Genomic DNA, 20854 nt, shown 5'->3' on the forward strand with positions numbered 1-20854 from the left:
TTTTGGGACAAACGAGCCCTATAGTGGACATTTCCTCTTCCACCTTAATTTCTCCAATATTGGTCTGAGTTGGAAGCGTTTGTTTTACTGTGACAAAGTTGGGTCTAGTACCACCTTATAATAATAATAATATTACTAATGATATTTCTATAGCACTTTTCTCCTAATAGGACTTAAAAAGCTTTACAATTGTCTTTACAGCTCAAAATACAAAACAAGGTTAACAGTATATATTAGTGAAATGCTTGAGTAAATAGGTAAGTCTTTAGTCTATTTTTAAAGGATTCTACAGTGGGGGGCCTCTCACACTGTGCAGGGAAGAGAGTTATATAGAGTTGGAGCCATAAAGTTGAAAGCTCGACCCCCAAGTGAATTCTGGGAGATTCTAGGTACTGTTAGTAGTCTTTCATCTACAGATTGTAATAATCGAGTGGGACAGTAATGATTTAGAAGCTGCTTAAATTACCTTGGGCCCTGGTCATGTAAGGCTTTGAAAGTGAGTAAGCCAATCTTGAAAACAATTTGCCATTTTACATGTAGCCAGCGAAGGAAGTAGAATAGGTGTTATGTGGCTGGAATGGGGCTGGTAGCTGCATTTTGTACCATCTGCAAGCGGTACAATTCTTTTGCTGCGAGACCGAGGTAGATATCATTGCAGTAGCCTAGGCATGATGATACAAATGCATGTGTGACTTTAGGCAGGTCTTCTGAGGGAATTAAGTGCTTGATTCTGGCTAAGTTCTTCATATGAAATAATGAGGATTTGATTGTGGCTGACGCCTGATGTTTAAGTGTCAGGCCACTATACAGGCCAAAACCAAGATTCCGCACATGTTCAGTGTTTTGTAGTTCTGAACCCCCAAGCGTAAGTCCTGTCAGTTGGCTATGCTGCAGACCTATTATCAGGACTTCTGTTTTATCAGGGGTCAGTCTAAGCCTTGTAAACATGTTTTCAGTTCTCTTATTTTGGAGTTGCTTGAGCGTTTAGGGATGGATTCACGTATGTTTTGCCATTTCTCTTTTATTTTTTCTCATGTTTTTCCCATCTTTGTTTGTTAATATGTTTTTCTCTAGGCCATGAACATCTCATTGATTCGTCTTCAAATTGAGTATACAGTATCTCAAATATAGTGACATCGACATTTGGACTAAATTTGTACAGTGAAATGTCAATACCTTGACAACAGGTTCAGTGAAAGGTTCCACATGCGTGTTTCCAAAATTAGAGGGAACACTGGAGCCCAGCGGAGTTATGTAACAGGTTCTTCTAAGTTTATGGAACCGGTGTGTTTTTGTCAAGTTCTCCATCAATTTTAATGTGAAAAATCAACCATTTAAATTTAGCGGCAAACTCACTGAAAACAGTCCAGTTCCATAAAGTCGGAGCCTATTACATAATCACCTAGCTCTCCATCCTAAGATTTACCTGCTGGACAGGCAACCTCCAGTAGTGTGTTATTTCTCTCGCCCATTTACGCATTTATAAAGAGGAGAACAAAATACAGTAGACGTGGACATGTTCTTTTTTTGTTTTTATTTCGCTGTCATTCCATTAATACATTAGCTGTTAATCTCTGAACTCCCGCTCAGAAGCACAATGCACACTGCAATCTCAGTCCATAATGTAATGCAGCTCAACTCAACCAATATATGTACAGAAATATAAAAAAAGATAGCAATTATTTACACATGGACAAGACATGATACAGACAATCTGATTCAATCCTCCATCTTGAACATCCTGAATGTAATGTTAAAGCATGTTAAAGTGTCAACACAAAGAAAGAGGCAGCCATTATGTAAACCAGCCTTCAGGACTATGTACCCCATCACTCAACTAACAGGGATCCTATAAAAGTTGGTATATATATTTTTTAGATAATTCATACGTCCAACTGTCATCTGTTCAAATAAGGGCAGAAAGTGGACGGGGTGTGACCACTTCACAAAGGTCGTGTGCCTAGCACTGGGTTGATCCCTACCCACTACCGGGTCATTCCGTGTAAAAATTAACACACTGATTTTACCTCACCAGCTAAGATTTTGATCAAATTTGGTACATGGAGAGTATATACGTAGTCTAAAAAATTTTTCACAATTTTATTTAAAATGCACACCAACATATTTTCAAATCGCCTTAGCAGCTCTCCTAATTAATCTAGAGAGGTGGAAGTGGAGCCATTTTACTGTTTTTTTATGACCGTTCATATAATATACAACACAATAGGCTTTGTAAGGAAAAACTTTTTCCAAATTCAAACTGAAATTTTTGATCTGGATTATCTTAAAAAAAAGTGTAGACAAAAAAGTAAAAAAAACAATTTCAGGAAATTGTCTATACTAATATTAAATGTTTGCCAGTTTAAAAGTGGGAGGATAATGGGTTCATAGTTAAAAAAATTTTTTTAAAGCAAGGTAATTTATTCTAAAAAGCCAGGTGTATTACAAGGGTATCTGGTCTCTAGGTCGACATGCATTAGGTCAACCACTACTGGTCGACATGCATTAGGTCGACATGGTTTATAGGTCGACATGAGTTTTTCACAATTTTTTTTCATTTTTTTAACTTTTCATACTTTACGTGGAATATAATTGAGAACGGTAACCTGTGCTGAACACAGCGGTAGCGGAGCGGGGCACCTTGCCCGAAGCATGGCGATCAAACACGGTGCACTAATTGGGGTTCCAGGTCACTCTGCGAAGAAAATTACACTAAAAAACAAAAACTCACGTCGACCTTTTGTCACTTCGACCTAATGCCTGTGTCGACCTATTTTAGGTGTCGACTTAGTTACTGTCGACCAATAGTGGTTAACCTAGACAATCTCGACCTAAGTGTGCTCGACCCTATGAAACACCCCCAATACAAGTAGTAATAGGTAATAATAGATTTGATGGCTTCATTAGTTTAATTATATAAATCAAGTTGAATAGAAATACTTGAAATTGTATTAGTCAGTCAACAATGTTAGCTGAAGATATTTGACAATGCCTCAGTGGTTTTTAAAGCGTCATCTGGAGACAGACTTAAATCCTTCCAGTTGGAGTTATAGGGTCGGCTTTGCATAAGACATCTATTAGAGGTATCCATAGTACATCTGGCTTCCATGGATAGAAGAATGATTGTGAAGGTCCAGCTGGATGAAGGAAGATCACTTTTAATTAAACTTAATTGTTGTCCATCACATAAGCAAGCCACCATTTCTTGTTATACACAACGGATATATAGCCATTTATTTGTGTCAACTGGAGTTTGTCTAGAGATTTTATAACGAATACTGTAGATGATGTTGTAGCCTTAGAAAAGGTTTTCACAGATATTTTTAATGTACTTGAATCAACAGGTATAAAAAGCATTTGACGTTGTGAACATCAATTTCCAGATATATTTTCTTCTGCCCATTCACAAAGTAATATATCCGTTGTGTATAGAAAGAAACCTTGGTGTTCTTATGTGATGGACAAGAATGAAGATGAAGAGGTCTTCTCTAGCTCCACCTTAATTAGGAGAGCTGCTATGGCAATTTGAAAATATGCTGGTTGCGCGTTTTTGACAGATTTTTGAAAACTTTACATAACCATACTTTGGAAACGGCATGAGATATTTCAATAAAATGTATTTCTTTTCTTAGACTACATATATACTCTCCATATACCAAATTTGAACAAAACCTGAGCTGGAGAGGTAAAATTATAACAAAAAGTGTGTTGAAATGATATGAAATGACCCTACCCTCTAAAGACTAAATCAGTGCTGTAGTTGTTTTATCTCCTCTTTCTGCTTCCTCCAACGGTTCGGAGTCCTCCTTCTCTAATACTCTTTTCTTGTGTGAAAAAATATCTGCATGATGACAATTCTCCCCCTGTAAATTGTTCAGTGATTAAATATCAGTCCTTTCCTCCTGCAACATCTACTAAAAACACACAGCTTTACCTTTTTGGTTCCCATCACAGCCTCTGTGGCCTTTCTACGAGAGAGTTTTTGAAGGTTGTTGCAGAAGGTGGTTACGCAGATCTGCCACACTCTCCGTAATGTATGCAGCTGCGCGCCGTATCCCCAGGGCATGAAAAATACACGACTCAGCCTGCTCCAATTAAGACATGGCAGAAACTAGGAATAATGCCGTGCTGGGGATACGCACAAGCCAAGACACTAAAATGGCATGATGGTGGAAAACCCATTTTGTTGGCAATTGACTTAATCCACCTGTGCATAATTCCGCAAATCCTTGAAGTTGCTAAAACCCTGGTCCGGAGCCATGTCTGTGATATGTCTCCACTTACATTGGTGGAGAAAAACTGATGATTACCGTCAGCTGTGTCCACAATGGCCGTTTCAGCAGCTCCCGAGCTATATGGCATATTATATCGAACATAACGGCTGCAGGGATTGTCTGACTTTACAGTGATCTGGTACAAGGTATTCTCAAAACCCCCTTACCCCCCAAAAGGCAATAAATAAGAATATAGTTCTACTTCACATTCAGTGGCCTTCAGAAAGTTGCAGCCTCCTTAGTTTGAGAAGGTGTTAACACTGGTCAATGGCTACTGGTTTCCTTCACCTTCTTGTATTAAATATATTGTTTCATGACAACCATTTCCATCTATTCTTTTGATGAGCAATTACAGTTTAATAATGGTTAGGTTATATAGTACAGACTAAAGGCATGACAAACAATTCAATGCGAAAAGAGCACTTGGTAGGGTAAACAAATAAGACAAGTAATGCGTGTCCTTAGCATTTCATTACTTCAATGAACCTCGCTATAAGAGTCCAAAAGGCCCAGCAAAGAAACTCGCCCAAATGGATAGATGGCAATCAATAAAAATTTTAAAAAAGCTACAACATACTTTACATCTAAAAATGGTTAAACAAATCAGTTCAGAAAATTAAGGTATGCAATTCTAAACAAAAAAAAAACAAAAAAAGATTTATGTGATATGAGAAAGTGGAATCTGTGATATGAGAAAGTGGAATCTAAAGGCCCATACACACTTGACGATAAAATGAGCGACGTCGTTCATTTCAGCCCTCATCAACGACGTCACTCATTATATCGTCAAGTGTGTATGCATCCGACGACCACCGATGCGCGGCCCCGCGGGACGTTAACGACCCTCGCTTATCTGTGGAGCATGTATGCTCAATTTCCACTATGGTCGTTACCGACCAGAGACGTCGTTGAATGTGTATGGTGTGAACGACCAACGACCAAGCCACTGTTCACCAGCCCTGTTCCCAGCTCATTATTTTAATAAACTGTTCAGCTTGGATGCTTCAACGATGAATGGTCTTTGGTAGTGTGTATGCTCATGTCGTTTGCTCAGCTGTTCAAGGGAAGTTCAAGGGAAGTCGTTAACGACGGTCGTTAACGACGTGTGCATCGTCAAGTGTGTATGGGCCTTAAGTGATACGATTAAGTGGATATGTACCCTGTCTGATGCTCTTAGATTTATGGAGCAAAAAGCTGTATGATATAGGTTGGGCCAAGCTTGGATTTTTTAATTGGGTGGGTTTTTTTTTTATATTTTGCACAAATTTAGCTGGTACAAAGAATTGGAAAGCGTTCCACTATAAAAAGTTCCAATTAGCAAAAATGTGTGTCAGCAAAATTTAGCTTTCATTAGTCTGACTGATTTAGAAATGTATATTTGCGCAAATTGCAACAAGTTGCCTCATTAGTACACTACATTAGCTGCTTCTTATAGGGACTGATCCATGCTGTACTGGTCAATAATCCAATATTCCCCAATACAACGTTTAGTGAGGACCCCTGCTGGAGACTTGGGGGTAATTCAGACCTGATCGCTCGCTAGGGGTTTTTTGCACTGCTGCGAGCAGATAGTCGCCGCGCATAGGGGAGTGTATTTTTGCTTTGCAAGTGTGCGATCGCCTGTGCAGCCGGGCCGTACAAAAATTATTTGTGCAGTTTCTGAGTTGCCCAGAACTTACTCAGCCGCTGCGATCACTCCAACCTGTCCGGTCCTGGAATTGACGTCAGGCACCCGCCCTACAAACGCTTGGACACGCCTGCATTTTTCCAACCACTCCCAAAAACGGTCAGTTGCCACCCATAAACACTTTCTTCCTGTCAATCTCCTTGCGATCGGCTGAGCGAATGGAGTCTTTGTAAAACCCATCGCACAGCAACGATCCGCTTTGTACCCGTGCGACGCGTCTGCGCATTGTGGTGCATACGCATGCGCAGTTCTGAACTGATCGCAGCGCTGCACAAAAAGCTAGCGTGCGATCAGGTCTGAATGCCCCCCTTGGTGTATTGCTTAAGCATAGTAAATGGGAGAGAGGAGGTATTGGGCACACAGTGAAAAGATGACTGCCCATTTGAACAAGATCCTTACACTTTACTTATGGTTTGTGCAAAATCGCTTTTCCCGGAGTCTACGTTCTGTGCATGGCAGGTTAGGTATCCCTAGTTAACGGTTAGGTAGAAACTGTCTCATTAGGACATAATCCAGTGGCCAATGTTTCTCAACCCAGCTGGAAACGTCATGCAGTTTTCAATAGCACAGGTTTGCTTCTCTAAAAGCAGCGAGATACTGTCTAAGCCGTTTCTTACCCCACCCCAACTGCAGCAACCCCTGGGCGGCTTTTAGTATTTTCTTAGTCTTTTCGTATGGGATTCTGAGTTAATGGATATATGTGTGTGTGTGTGTGTGTGTGTATATATATATATATATATATATATTTACATCCAGGATGGAGCGGTTACCGGATAAATCAGAGATGTCCTCTCCCCGTCAGCTATAATCCTACTGCTCGTACGTGTGTGTGAATATATATATATATATATATAGACACACACGCACGTCCTTTCCCCATCAGCTAGAGCTTCCTACTGCGTGTGTGTGTGTGTGTGTGTGTGTACGGGGAGAGGACATCTCTGATTTATCCGGTAACCGCTCCATCCTGGATGTAAATATATATATATATATATATATATATATATATACATACACACACGCGTCCTTTGCCCATCAGCTAGAGCTTCCTACTGCTCCTGTGTGTGTATATATATATATATATATATATATATATATATATATATATATATATATATATACACATACATATATACACACACGTCCTTTCCCCATCAGCTAGAGCTTCCTACTGCTTTCTCTTTTACAATAAATGTACACTATGATGGCTTACTGTAAGTAGATTCGATATGGACAATAGCAACTGTGCAGAATGATAAAAGGGCTTTAGCAAAGTTACAGCATGTAACAATCCATCTCCCCATATTAAGGGATCACCTAAAACAGACAGGTCAGCGGCTCAAACTGAACATTGTGCGCTGTATGTCTATTCCCGGAATAGAACCTCACATAAAGGGATACAGCTAGGGAAAGCAGACGTGCCTCCTAAATGGTTCAGTGCCACAAACATACATATAACGTGCTAGTATTCCTGCAGGGACACACTATTGAGATATCAGCATGACCTGCTTCATGGTGACACTGAGGCCTGTATGTACATCTGAGGGAAACCTAATCCATGTACTGGTATCACTGCTGCGTGCCTCGTGCCTCAGTAACATCACTGGTCTCGTGGATGGAGAGGCTGCAATCTCCTGACTGATTTAGCCCATAAACCTGCTACATCCATCCACTATGTGTGTGGGCAAAAAGCACAATATGCCATCACCAGGACACCAAACAATATTTGGGTGGTGGATTTTAAGTCATGGGCTGGGCTTGGCTGGGGCGGGGAGACAGGTCAATCCGCTCCGGAGGTCTGTAGAGTATGCTGTGGGTCAGCACATCAATAGTTCCGCAATTCAGACGAGCGGAGCCTTACAGATCTGACAGATATGTAACATGTGCCCCCATTGCTGGGTGCAGAGGTCTATGGGCTGCACCGGCTGTAGTTACATTACCAGCAACAAAAATGTAAACTCTAGCATAAGCATCTCTGAGCAGCCTGAACTGCGGCAATACCCTACCGTTCATGCTACGAAATATAAAATTCAAGTCTGTGAGCGTTCTAGGACTAAATCCATATGCAAATATGTATATTCAATGCCGTGGGAAATGCTAAAATGCTTAATCTAAAGATGAATCCTTTACACAAAGGGGATTCAATTCAATTTTGCTGTTACAGATAGAATTTGATTTGCGTATTCATAACTGAGATGCAATGAAATGAGAATATAAAATAACAACAAAAAACAGGTGCAAAAATAATAAAAATAATAAAAAATAGTTAATGTTAAATAAGCCGGATTTCCTTTAGCTGAGGTATAGGATTTAATCACAAAGCAAAATTAAAAGTTTTGGGAAAATTTTAAATTCCAGTTCTTGGTAGACAACATTCAGAAAGAAAAGGGGCGGAGTGTCTTGAAGCGACATAAAACCAGAGACCTGCACTGCGACAACAGCTCAAGTTTCTGCCATAGAAGAAATGTTCAAATTAAACCTGAGTTTACCAAGATGAACACAAAAGGGATGCTGAGAAAAGGTTTTCCGTAACCACAAAAGTGCGTTCATCCTGTAACTAATTATTGTGCGGCTAAACAAATTAGCGTAGATTTGTATACATTAAGCATATGGTTTCTCACATTAATACTTTAACAGTTTCCCGACACTGTCCGGAAATGTTGTGTTCTTTGATGCAACCACACTCCACTTGGATTCAGTAAAGCTTAAAGCAGGCAAGTCTTGGATCGAAGCAGAACCGGAACCACTCACTGTTGTAGCATTCTGCCTTAGGATCGGTAGTCTTTTTTGCTATATGGCTTGTTGCCCAAAATACTATCAACCTCGTGAATAATGGAAGAGGATAATTTTGGAAGCACCTGTGACAGCAAAGGAAGAGACACAGAATAAGAGCAATATAGGTTTTAAGATGATGCTGAACTCTCAGTCTATCACGCTATAATTTTAGCCGCGGCTCAGAGTCTCCGTTTTGTAGTAGTCTCAAGCAGATCGGTCCGGGTGAGAGTCACATAGGAGGCGTGGACTATGTAAATCTTTTCTCTGCTATGACCAGATGCCACAAACGGATCAGCCGCCTAATTAATTCACCCCCAGAGGAGTGTTTTCTGATGCATCATGGCCATGGCTGCCTCCCAAAGCTATTATGTGGGCTGGGAGAATATTCTTAATATAAAGTGGGGTCGGGAGTGTGTATTGTGGGAGGTAATTTGAAAAGAGTATTATATGGGAGGCAGAGGGGGGTTACTGTATGATGTGGGATGGGTGTAAATGTTATGTGAGGGCTGGTGGTAGGCACTGGTTGTATGTGGGAGCTACTGGTATATTTCAGAAGTTATGAATCAATGCACTTTGTATTAAAATGTGGCGGATAAATTAATGTTGAGCAGGTTGTGGAAAATTAGGCCCATTTAATAAATATTAATGCTACTGATGTAATGTCTGGGCAGGTTGGGGGAAAGGAGGCCTAGGGTGCTTTGTCTCCATGCCACTGAGGGGGGAGCTGTGTGCACCTAACAGTGGTACTTGTAGTGTTGCTGCTGTGTTTTAATAGGGCGTTAAGACATTGGCGGTCAGCCAAGTGCAGTCTGCAGAGATAACCATGCCCCTCATACAAAGAGTCCGCCTCTTAACATTTTCCAGCTCCACTGAAGGGAGTAAAATGAATTTGTCGTTCTGCCAGTTTAACACATGGGGGGCACTACTGTACATTCACTCTCTGGCAGCCCTTTGTGTGACCTGAAGTGGTCTGACTCGTGCACTTTAGCCAAGCCCAATGAGTAGCCCTCCTCCTAGAGGTGCACTAGCTGTTGGCTTCTGGTAACAGAGTGCCCTATTTGCTTAACGTGGGCAATCCTTTTAAAGGAAAAATACATGGCGCTTTTTGTACATTGGAAATCTTTTTTATTGTTCTACACTAACTATCTATTTCCCTTTAGATTTAAATATATTCCAGAGTATCGAAAATAGGAAGTCAGTGTCTTTGGGGCATATGTATCAATGCTTGGAGAGAAATAAAGTATCAGCCAATCAGCTCTTGTCCGTTTACAGGCTGTGTTTGAAAAATGACAGTTAAGGAGACGATTGGTTGGTATTTTACCCTCTCTCCAAGCTTTGATACACAAGCCCACTGGTTGCGCGAAAATTTCTAAACAATATCATCATGCCATCACCTGCTCCCCCTCCTCTGTGCTGCTGAAAATGTGTACTACTGTATAAGTATGTTCTACAAACCTGTATTGCGCCAATATTCTCCAGAAGTTGGTCAGCATTGGATGCCCCTAACAAGACTGAACTAACACCTTCATTCCTCAGACACCAGGCTGCAAAGATAATTGTCAGATGTTACAAGATGTGACTGAGACTCAACATAATTTCCATTATTGATGAGATGTTGCTCACTGCATGCTTCTGAGTGCTGGCATATTCAACTTCCAATTCCATAGGCACTGACTTTGACATAAGCAAGGCTATTTCTATGAATACATGCTACAACATTACAAAATGAGCATTTTTATATATGGTGTACAAAGATAATCAATCCCCAATATTATATGATGGTCTCCCTCAGTATATAAGGAACAACATACACCATGAGAGGGACCAGTATGACACCTCACTCAGATGAGGGTGACACTGTAAAATGGGTTCTTGTCATTACCCCTCAACCGACATATACATATATGTAATGGATAATGGTTTGCAGCTTCCAACCTGGAATTGGGCATTTTATAAGCTGGTAACAGTTTCTAAAACATTGTACATTTAGAAACATTATATAATGGCATTAGTACACACATAGAATTGTATGTGCAGTGTTGCTTTGTCAGTAATTTTGATGCCATTTATCTTAGTTATAATGCCTCAGTCCTACCATGAGCTGGTAACATATACTGTGATATTTCCACCATTAGGTCCATTAGGTGTGTGGGCAATCTAATCACACTCTAATATACATATGATGGCTTGTTAAACACATCAGCGTATATCGGAGCATGACCATACACCCAACAGTGGTATTTTACAAATATTTGCTTGTATTAAACGGTTTCCAATATAATTTTATGTTGATTAGGACTGAAGGTGCAGAAACTGCCGCCAACTTCCATGCTCTTCTCTGCATCTTGGAATCTCTGCAGGGTCACCCATAGAAGCTGACCCTATACCGGCCAGGTTGGACGTATCTGCTGTATTAAGTGGAGCAGCTATGTTATGTACTCACCAATTGCTAATTGGGGAAGGGTGCAACCCAAACGCTCTGCGATGGCTTGCAGCTCTTTCAGTTTAGCTTGCTGTCGTCTTCCTTCTTCACTCAATATTTTGTCTTTTAACCACTGATAACCCTTTAAAAACAGAACAAGACTTAAGACCAAAAACTTGCAGAGGTACTTGTAGTGCCATTCTAATGTGACTTCAAGCCACAAGACCAATGACAGTGACAATGGACCTCTGCTTAGCATAAAATAATAATTTAAAGGACCTTTATACTCAAGGCTCTGGTGCGCCTCACATGCAATATGCAAATCTCAAAGCCACCAGGTTTATTAAATCATCAGGGCCGCACTCTTTGTAAGTCCGTGAATGAAAGAAACTAGTTCCGTACAATTCTCTCTAGTGCGCAAATTATTCAAATACAAACAGAAAAAATAAGATTTCACTCACCGGTAAATCTATTTCTCGTAGTCCGTAGTGGATGCTGGGAACTCCGTAAGGACCATGGGGAACAGCGGCTCCGCAGGAGACTGGGCACAACTAAAGAAAGCTTTAGGACTACCTGGTGTGCACTGGCTCCTCCCTCTATGACCCTCCTCCAGACCTCAGTTAGGATACTGTGCCCGGAAGAGCTGACACAATAAGGAAAGGATTTGGAATCCCGGGTAAGACTCATACCAGCCACACCAATCACACCGTATAACTCGTGATATTATACCCAGTTAACAGTATGAAATATATCTGAGCCTCACTAACAGATGGCTCTTAACAATAACCCTTTAGTTAGGCAATAACTATATACAAGTATTGCAGACAATCCGCACTTGGGACTGGCGCCAAGCATCCACTACGGACTACGAGAAATAGATTTACCGGTGAGTAAAATCTTATTTTCTCTGACGTCCTAGTGGATGCTGGAAACTCCGTAAGGACCATGGGGATTATACCAAAGCTCCCAAACGGGCGGGAGAGTGCGGATGACTCTGCAGCACCGAATGAGCAAACTCAAGGTCCTCCTCAGCCAGGGTATCAAACTTGTAGACTTTTTTCAAAAATGTTTGAACCCGACCAAGTAACAGCTCGGCAAAGTTGTAAAGCCGAGACCCCTCGGGCAGCCGCCCAAGAAGAGCCCACTTTCCTCGTGGAATGGGCTTTTACAGATTTAGGGTGCGGCAGTCCAGCCGCAGAATGTGCAAGTTGAATCGTGCTACAGATCCAGCGAGCAATAGTCTGCTTAGAAGCAGGAGCACCCAGCTTGTTGGGTGCATACAGGATAAATAGCGAGTCAGTTTTCCTGACTCCAGCCGTCCTGGAAACATATATTTTCAGGGCCCTGACTACGTCCAGTAACTTGGAGTCCTCCAAGTCCCACGTAGCCGCAGGCACCACAATAGGTTGGTTCACATGAAAAGCTGATACCACCTTAGGAAGGAATTGGGAACGAGTCCTCAATTCCGCCCTATCCATATGAAAATCAGATAAGGGCTTTTGCATGACAAAACCGCCAATTCTGATACACGCCTGGCCGACGCCAAGGCCAACCGCATGACCACTTTCCACGTGAGGTATTTTAGCTCTACGGATTTAAGTGGCTCAACCCGATGCGACTTCAGGAAATCCAACACCACGTTGAGATCCCACGGTGCCACTAGAGGCACAAACGGGGCTGAATATGGAGCACTCCCTTAACAAAAGTCTGAACTTCAGGCAGTGAAGCCAGTTCTTTTTGGAAGAAAATGTACAGAGCCGAAATCTGGACCTTAACGTAACCCAATTTTAGGCCCGTAGTCACTCCTGGCTGTAGGAAGTGCAGAAATCGACCCAGTTGAAATTCCTCCATTGGGGCCTTCCTGGCCTCACACCAAGCAACATATTTTTGCCATATGCGGTGATAATATTTTGCGATCACATCTTTCCTAGCCTTAATCAGCGTAGGAATGACTTCCTCCGGAATGCCTTTTTCCTTTAGGATCCGGTGTTCAACCGCCATGCCGTCAAACACAGCCGTGGTAAGTCTTGGAACAGGCAGGGCCCCTGCTGCAGCAGGTCCTGTCTGAGCGATAGAGGCCATGAGTCCTCTGAGATCATTTCTTGAAGTTCTGGGTACCAAGCTCTTCTTGGCCAATCCGGAACCACAAGTATAGTTCTTACTCCTCTCCTTCTTAGTATTCTCAATACCTTGGGTATGAGAGGCAAAGGAAGGAACACATACACCGACTGGTACACCCACGGTGTTACCAGAGCGTCCACAGCTATCGCCTGAGGGTCCCTTGACCTGGCACAATATCTTTTTAGCTTTTTGTTGAGGCGGGACACCATCATGTCCACCTGTGGCCTTTCCCAATGGTGTACAATCAGTTTGAAGACTTCTGGATGAAGTCCCCACTCTCCCGGGTGGAGGTCGTGCCTGCTGAGAAAGTCTGCTTCCCAGTTGTCCACTCCGGGAATGAACACTGCTGACAGTGCTAACACATGATTTTCCGCCTCTCGGAAAATCCTTGTGGCTTCTGCCATCACCATCCTGCTTCTTGTGCCGCCCTGCTGGTTTACATGGGCGACCGCCGTGATGTTGTCTGACTGGATCAGCACCGGCTGGTGTTGAAGCAGGGGTCTAGCCTGACTTAGGGCATTGTGAATGGCCCTTAGTCCCAGAATATTTATGTGTAGGGAAGTCTCCTGACTTGACCATAATCCTTGGAAGTTTCTTCCCTGTGTGACTGCCCCACAGCCTCGAAGGCTGGCATCTGTGGTCACCAGGACCCAGTCCTGTATGCCGAATCTGCGGCCCTCTAGAAGATGAGCACTCTGCAGCCACCACAACAGCGACACCCTGGCCCTTGGAGACAGGGTTATCAGCCGATGCATCTGAAGATGCGACCCGGACCACTTGTCCAACAAATCCCACTGGAAGATCCTTGCATGGAACCTACCGAATGGAATTTCTTCGCAAGAAGCTACCATCTTTCCCAGGACTCGCGTGCATTGATGCACCGACACCTGTATTTGTATTAGGAGGTCTCTGACTAGAGATGACAACTCCTTGGCCGCCTCCTCCGGGAGAAACCCTTTTTCCTGTTCTGTGTCCAGAACCATACCCAGGAACAGTAGACGCGTCGTAGGAACCAGCTGCGACTTTGGACTATTCAGAATCCAGCCGTGCTGTTGTAGCACTTCCCGAGATAGTGCTACTCCGACGAACAACTGCTCCCTGGACCTCGCCTTTATAAGGAGATCGTCCAAGTACGGGATAATTATAACTCCCTTCTTTCGAAGGAGTATTATCATTTCGGCCATTACCTTGGTAAATACCCTCGGTGCCGGGGACAGACCAACGGCAACGTCTGGAATTGGTAATGACAGTCCTGTACCACAATTTTGAGGTACTCCTGGTGAGGAGGGTAAATGGGGACATGCAGGTAAGCATCCTTGATGTCCAGTAATACCATGTAATCCCCTTCGTCCAGGCTTGCAATAACCGCCCTGAGCGATTCCATTTTGAACTTGAACCTTCGTATATAAGTGTTCAAGGATTTCAATTTTAGAATGGGTCTCACCGAACCGTCTGGTTTCGGTCCCACAAACATTGTGGAATAGTAACCCCAGCCTTGTTGAAGGAGGGGTACCGTGATTATCACCTGCTGGAAGTACAGCTTGTGAATTGCCGCCAGTACTACCTCTCCTCGAGGGCAGCAGGCAAGGCTGATTTGAGGTAACGGCGAGGGGGAGTCGCCCCGAAACTCCAGCTTGTATCCCTGTGATACTACTTGCAGAACCCAGGGATCCACCTGTGAGCGAGCCCACTGGTCGCTGAAGTTCCCGAGACGCGCCCCCACCGCACCTGGCTCCACCTGTAGAGCCCCAGCGTCATGCGGTGGACTCAGAGGAAGCGGGTCAAGATTTTTGAGCCTGGGAACTGGCTGTCTGGTGCAGCTTTTTTCCTCTTCACTTGTCTCTGTGCAGAAAGGAAGCGCCTTTAACCCGCTTGCTTTTCTGAAGCCGAAAGGACTGTACCTTATAATACGGTGCTTTCTTAGGCTGTGAGGAAACTTGAGGTAAATTTTTTCCTTCCCAGCTGTTGCTGTGGATACGAGGTCCCAGTGACCATCCCCAAACAATTCCTCACCCTTATAAGGCAGAATCTTCATGTGCCTTCTAAGGTCAGCATCGCCTGTCCACTGCCGGGTCCCTAATACCCTCCTGGCAGAATGGACATTGCATTAATTCTGGATGCCAGCCGGCAAATATCCCTCTGTGCATCCCTCATATATAAGACGACATCTTTAATATGCTCTATGGTTAGCAAATAGTATCCCTGTCTTGACAGGGTAATAGACCACGCTGCAGCAGCACTATCCATGCTGAGGCAATTGCAGGTCTCAGTATAGTACCTGAGTGTGTATATACAGACTTCAGGATAGCCTCCTGCTTTTTATCAGCAGGCTCCTTCAAAGTGGCCGTATCCTGAGACGGCAGTGCCACCTTTTTTGACAAACGTGTGAGCGCCTTATCCACCCTAGGGGATATCTCCCAACGTGACCTATCCTCTGGCGGGAAAGGGTACGCCATCAGTAACTTTTTAGAAATTACCAGTTTCTTATCGGGGGAACCCACGCTTCTTCACACACTTCATTCACTCATCTGATGGGGGAACAAAACACTGTCTGCTTTTTCTCCCCAAACATAAAACCCCTTTTTTGTGGTACCTGGGTTAATGTCAGAAATGTGTAACACATTTTTCATTGCCGAGATCATGCAACGGATGTTCCTAGTGGATTGTGTATATGTCTCAACCTCGTTGACACTGGAGTCAGACTCCGTGTCGACATCTGTGTCTGCCATCTGAGGTAGCGGGCATTTTTGAGCCCCTGATGGCCTTTGAGACGCCTGGGCAGGCGCGGGCTGAGAAGCCGGCTGTCCCACAGCTGTTACGTCATCCAGCCTTTTATGTAAGGAGTTGACACTGTCGGTTAATACCTTCCACCTATCCATCCACTCTGGTGTCGGCCCCACATAAGCCTCCTCACATTTATCGGCATCTGCTCCGCCTCCACATAAGCCTCCTCATCAACCATGTCGACACAGCCGTACCGACACACCGCACACACACAGGGAATGCTCTGACTGGGGACAGGACCCCACAAAGTCCTTTGGGGAGACAGAGAGAGAGTATGCCAGCACACACCAGAGCGCTATATAATGCAGGGATTCACACTACCCACAGTGATTTTTCCCTTATAACTGCTATAATACACAGATTTTGCGCCCAAATTTAGTGCCCCCCCTCTCTTTTTAACCCTTTGAGCTTGAAAACTACAGGGGAGAGCCTGGGGAGCTGTCTTCCAGCTGCACTGTGAAGAGAAAATGGCGCCAGTGTGCTGAGGGAGATAGCCCCGCCCCTTTTTCGGCGGACTTTCTCCCGCTTTTTTATGGATCCTGGCAGGGGTATTTTTCACATATATAGCCTCTGGGACTATATATTGTGATTATTTTGCCAGCCAAGGTGTTAATATTGCTGCTCAGGGCGCGCCCCCCCCCCCCCCCCCCCCAGCGCCCTGCACCCATCAGTGACCGGAGTGTGAGGTGTGCATGAGGAGCAATGGCGCACAGCTGCAGTGCTGTGCGCTACCTTGTTGAAGACCGAAGTCTTCTGCCGCCGATTTTCAGGACCATCTTCATGCTTCTGGCTCTGTAAGGGGGACGGCGGCGCGGCTCCGGGACCGGACGATCGAGGTCGGGCCCTGTGTTCGATCCCTCTGGAGCTAATGGTGTCCAGTAGCCTAAGAAGCCCAAGCTAGCTGCAAGCAGGTAGGTTCGCTTCTTCTCCCCTTAGTCCCTCGTAGCAGTGAGTCTGTTGCCAGCAGATCTCACTGAAAATAAAAAACCTAAAATATACTTTCTTTTCTAGGAGCTCAGGAGAGCCCCTAGTGTGCATCCAGCTCAGCCGGGCACAAGATTCTAACTGAGGTCTGGAGGAGGGTCATAGAGGGAGGAGCCAGTGCACACCAGGTAGTCCTAAAGCTTTCTTTAGTTGTGCCCAGTCTCCTGCGGAGCCGCTGTTCCCCATGGTCCTTACGGAGTTCCCAGCATCCACTAGGATGTCAGAGAAATGACAATACATTTTCTTGCACAAATGTCCCTAAATTCTTAATTTTTTTTTTTTAGTAAATATACCTTGAGTGAGGCTCTAGAATATGGTGGAATCCCCCCATCATACTTTCCAGAAACTATTCCACAAGCGAGCGGTGACCACGTCATAGCGCCTACACCTGGAGAGGATCAGGAAGAACAATTTGCTCTGAAAGCTAGGCTTGGGTTTATGCTAAACCTGTATAGATAGAATATTAGGAGAGAAAAAAAAACACCACCATGGTACACAGGGCTTTACATGATACAGATACTCTACATGGCCAATAGTATGTGGACACCCGATCACACCCAAAACATTTAATTCCAAACCCATGGGCAATAACGTGGAATTGGACCCTACTTTGATAATATAACAGCCCCCACTCCTCTGGCAAGGTTTTCAATTCACCCAGTCACAAGAGTGTTAGTAAGGTTGGCCTGGAGTTCCAATTCATCCCAAAAGGTGTTCAGTGGGGTTGTGGTCAGGGCTGTGTGCAGGCCAGTCATATTCTTCACCTCCAAACTACACAAACCATAGTTTCATGGACCTTACTTTTTGCCCAGGAACATTGTCCTTCCCCACACTGTTGGCACAAAGTTGGTGGCATGAAATTCTCTAGACTGTATGCTGTAACATTAATATTTCCCTTCCTTGAAATTAAGTGTCCATTAGAGAAGCGTTATTGGTCACTGCACCAAAGTCCAATGGCGTTGGGCTTTACACCATTCCAGCTGATGTCTGCATTGCACATGGTGATATGAGGCTTGTGTGTGGCATCTCCACTATGGAAACCCAATCCGTGAGGCTCCTGAACAACAGTTCTTGTGCGGTCTTTGCTCCAAGAGCCAGTGTGCAAAGAGTGATGCCACTGAGGACAGACAATTTTTATGCGCTATGTGCTTCAATGCGCAGTGGTCCCATCTAACGTGTATTTGTAGCTTGCTGCTTCACAGCTGAGCTGTGGTCACTCCTAAACATTTCCACTTCACAATAACCTGGGCGTCAGTACAACCCAGTCTACGAGTAATGTGCGACTATGGAGATTGCAGAGCTGAATATTGGATTTTATGCCTCTGTTAGTAATGGTGGCGTCTGAAATAGCCAAGCATTCTAAAGAGAAGGGGTGTCCACATACTGTAAGTAGCAACAGAACCATACCTACCCCACTGTTTAACATTATTATGCACTCAGTCTCTGTGCACTGACATACTGTAAGTATAAGTGAGCTGCAATGCTCCCTATAGAGATTCAGTGACCACCAAGCGGATCAAACAGAGTGTCTGCTCCATACATAACATAATGAGGAGCGGCAGATAAGCAGGCTGACAGTAATACCGAGATAAAAGCTTCAGCTTATACATATATAAGTACTCTGAATCATTTCATATATGGATCAGTTACAAGACTAAGAGAACGTGTTACTGTTATACTGGACATTATGTGGAGAGTGCCAGCAAATAAAGAATTCTGTTTTATGTTGTGTAACCTGATTATTGTTATTTGTTAAAATGCATGTGTGTTACCTCCTTTACAATGCGTGTGTGTTACCGCCTTTACAATGCATGTGTGTTACCACCTTTACAATGCATGTGTTACCGCTTTTACAATGCATGTGTGTTACCTCTTTTACAATGCATGTGTGTTACCGCCTTTACAATGCATGTGTGTTACCTGTTACCGCCTTTACAATGCATGTGTGTTACCGCCTTTACAATGCATGTGTGTTACCTCCTTTACAATACATGTGTTACCGCCTTTACAATGCATGTGTGTTACCTCCTTTACAATGCATGTGTGTTACCTCCTTTACAATACATGTGTTACCTCCTTTACAATACATGTGTGTTACCGCCTTTACAATGCATGTGTGTTACCTCCTTTACAATGCATGTGTGTGCATGTGTGTTACCTCCTTTACAATGCATGTGTGTGCATGTGTTACCTCCTTTACAATGCATGTGTGTTACCTTATTTACAATGCATGTGTGTTACCTCCTTTACAATGCATGTGTGTTACCTCATTTACAATGCATGTGTGTTACCTCATTTACAATGCATCTGTGTTACCTCATTTACAATGCATGTGTGTTACCTCATTTACAATGCATGTGTGTTACCTCATTTACAATGCATGTGTGTTACCTCCTTTACAATGCATGTGTGTTACCTCCTTTACAATGCATGTTTGTTACCTCATTTACAATGCATGTGTGTTACCTCCTTTACTATGCATGTGTCCTTTACAATGCATGTGTTACCTCCTTTACAATGCATGTGTGTTACCTCCTTTACAATGCATGTGTGTTACCTCCTTTACAATGCATGTGTGTTACCTCCTTTACAATGCATGTGTGTTACCTCCTTTACAATGCATGTGTGTTACCTCCTTTACAATGCATGTGTGTTACCTCCTTTACAATGCATGTGTGTTACCTCATTTACAATGCATGTGTGTTACCTCATTTACAATGCATGTGTGTTACCTCCTTTACAATGCATGTGTGTTACCTCATTTACAATGCATGTGTGTTACCTCCTTTACAATGCATGTGTGTTACCTCCTTTACAATGCATGTGTGTTACCTCCTTTACAATGCATGTGTGTTACCTCCTTTACAATGCATGTGTGTTACCTCCTTTACAATGCATGTGTGTTACCTCCTTTACAATGCATGTGTGTTACCTCCTTTTCGATGCATGTGTTTTACCTCATTTACAGATTCAGTGAAACATGTAACTGGCCCCAGAGATACCCCCATCTTTTCCAAAGGACTGGGGCACTAAAATAGCCCTGGCAGTGTGTGAACAAGAAAGGGATGTGGCCAAGATTTACTTGTGCTTCCTCCATGTCTCTATGTGCTGGGCGACGAGCAGAGCGCAGGGAAGCGGAGCTGCATGACCAGCCCCTGGCTCTCTGTTTGCCTTATGGCCGAGCAGCATCGCTCGGTCAGGCTTTTAGGCCGGACTGGTCCATCAGCCTTTCTGGGATTTGCCAGAAGGACAAAATAGGGAAGATTTCAAAATAGGGAAAGATCACTAACCATCAATGGTTAACAATCATCGATGGTTATTCACCAATGGTCTTGCCAATGGTCCTTCACCATCAATGGATGAGAGGCAGCAGTGTTTTTTTTTTTTTTCATGCAGGGGGCATGGAGTTTGGCCATGCCCCCGATGGCCCGCTAACCCCCGCCATAGAGATTGATATTGATTTTCCATGGTTTAACACCATCAATGTTTTCTTTTGATGGTAGTGTTTTGACCACTTGATGGCGGATTTCTTATGGTAGCCACCATTGAATGGTGTGGAGGCGACGGCCACCGATGTTAAGATACAGGTGAATTCAGCTATCTGACATGGAGAACAGTCGCGGCTTGCTATTTTGCATGCGCAAACTAGGGTTGTTCATCAATAGCCAACAACCATCAACGGTTAACAGACATTGGTTGATGAATTTGTCATCAATGGCATAGATCCAATGGTTCTCTGCTATTAATGGCCCAGAGCCTCCCAATGGGTTTTAAAAAATGCTCTCCCTGCCCAGGAGAAGATAACTT

The 20854-nt window shown here is 43.6% G+C and overlaps 1 protein-coding gene across 9 annotated transcripts in view; it reads right to left on the reverse strand.

Moving 5' to 3' along the window:
• Positions 1 to 1515: 1515 nt before the first annotated feature.
• KCNAB2 (potassium voltage-gated channel subfamily A regulatory beta subunit 2) overlaps positions 1516 to 20854 on the reverse strand; it is a 416103-nt gene continuing 396764 nt past the window's right edge. For all 9 annotated transcript variants that reach the window (XM_063943446.1, XM_063943443.1, XM_063943448.1 and 6 more), the window contains 4 exons: positions 17341 to 17435; positions 11180 to 11300; positions 10192 to 10280; positions 1516 to 8819 (listed from right to left, as the gene is read on the reverse strand). In XM_063943446.1, coding sequence (XP_063799516.1) covers positions 8730 to 8819; positions 10192 to 10280; positions 11180 to 11300; positions 17341 to 17435 — 395 coding nt within the window. In that variant the 3' untranslated portion in view covers positions 1516 to 8729. The remainder of the gene's footprint in view (positions 8820 to 10191; positions 10281 to 11179; positions 11301 to 17340; positions 17436 to 20854) is intronic.

The sequence above is a fragment of the Pseudophryne corroboree genome, chromosome 10 (genome assembly GCF_028390025.1).
Source record: "Pseudophryne corroboree isolate aPseCor3 chromosome 10, aPseCor3.hap2, whole genome shotgun sequence".
In the NCBI taxonomy this organism is placed as follows: domain Eukaryota; kingdom Metazoa; phylum Chordata; class Amphibia; order Anura; family Myobatrachidae; genus Pseudophryne; species Pseudophryne corroboree.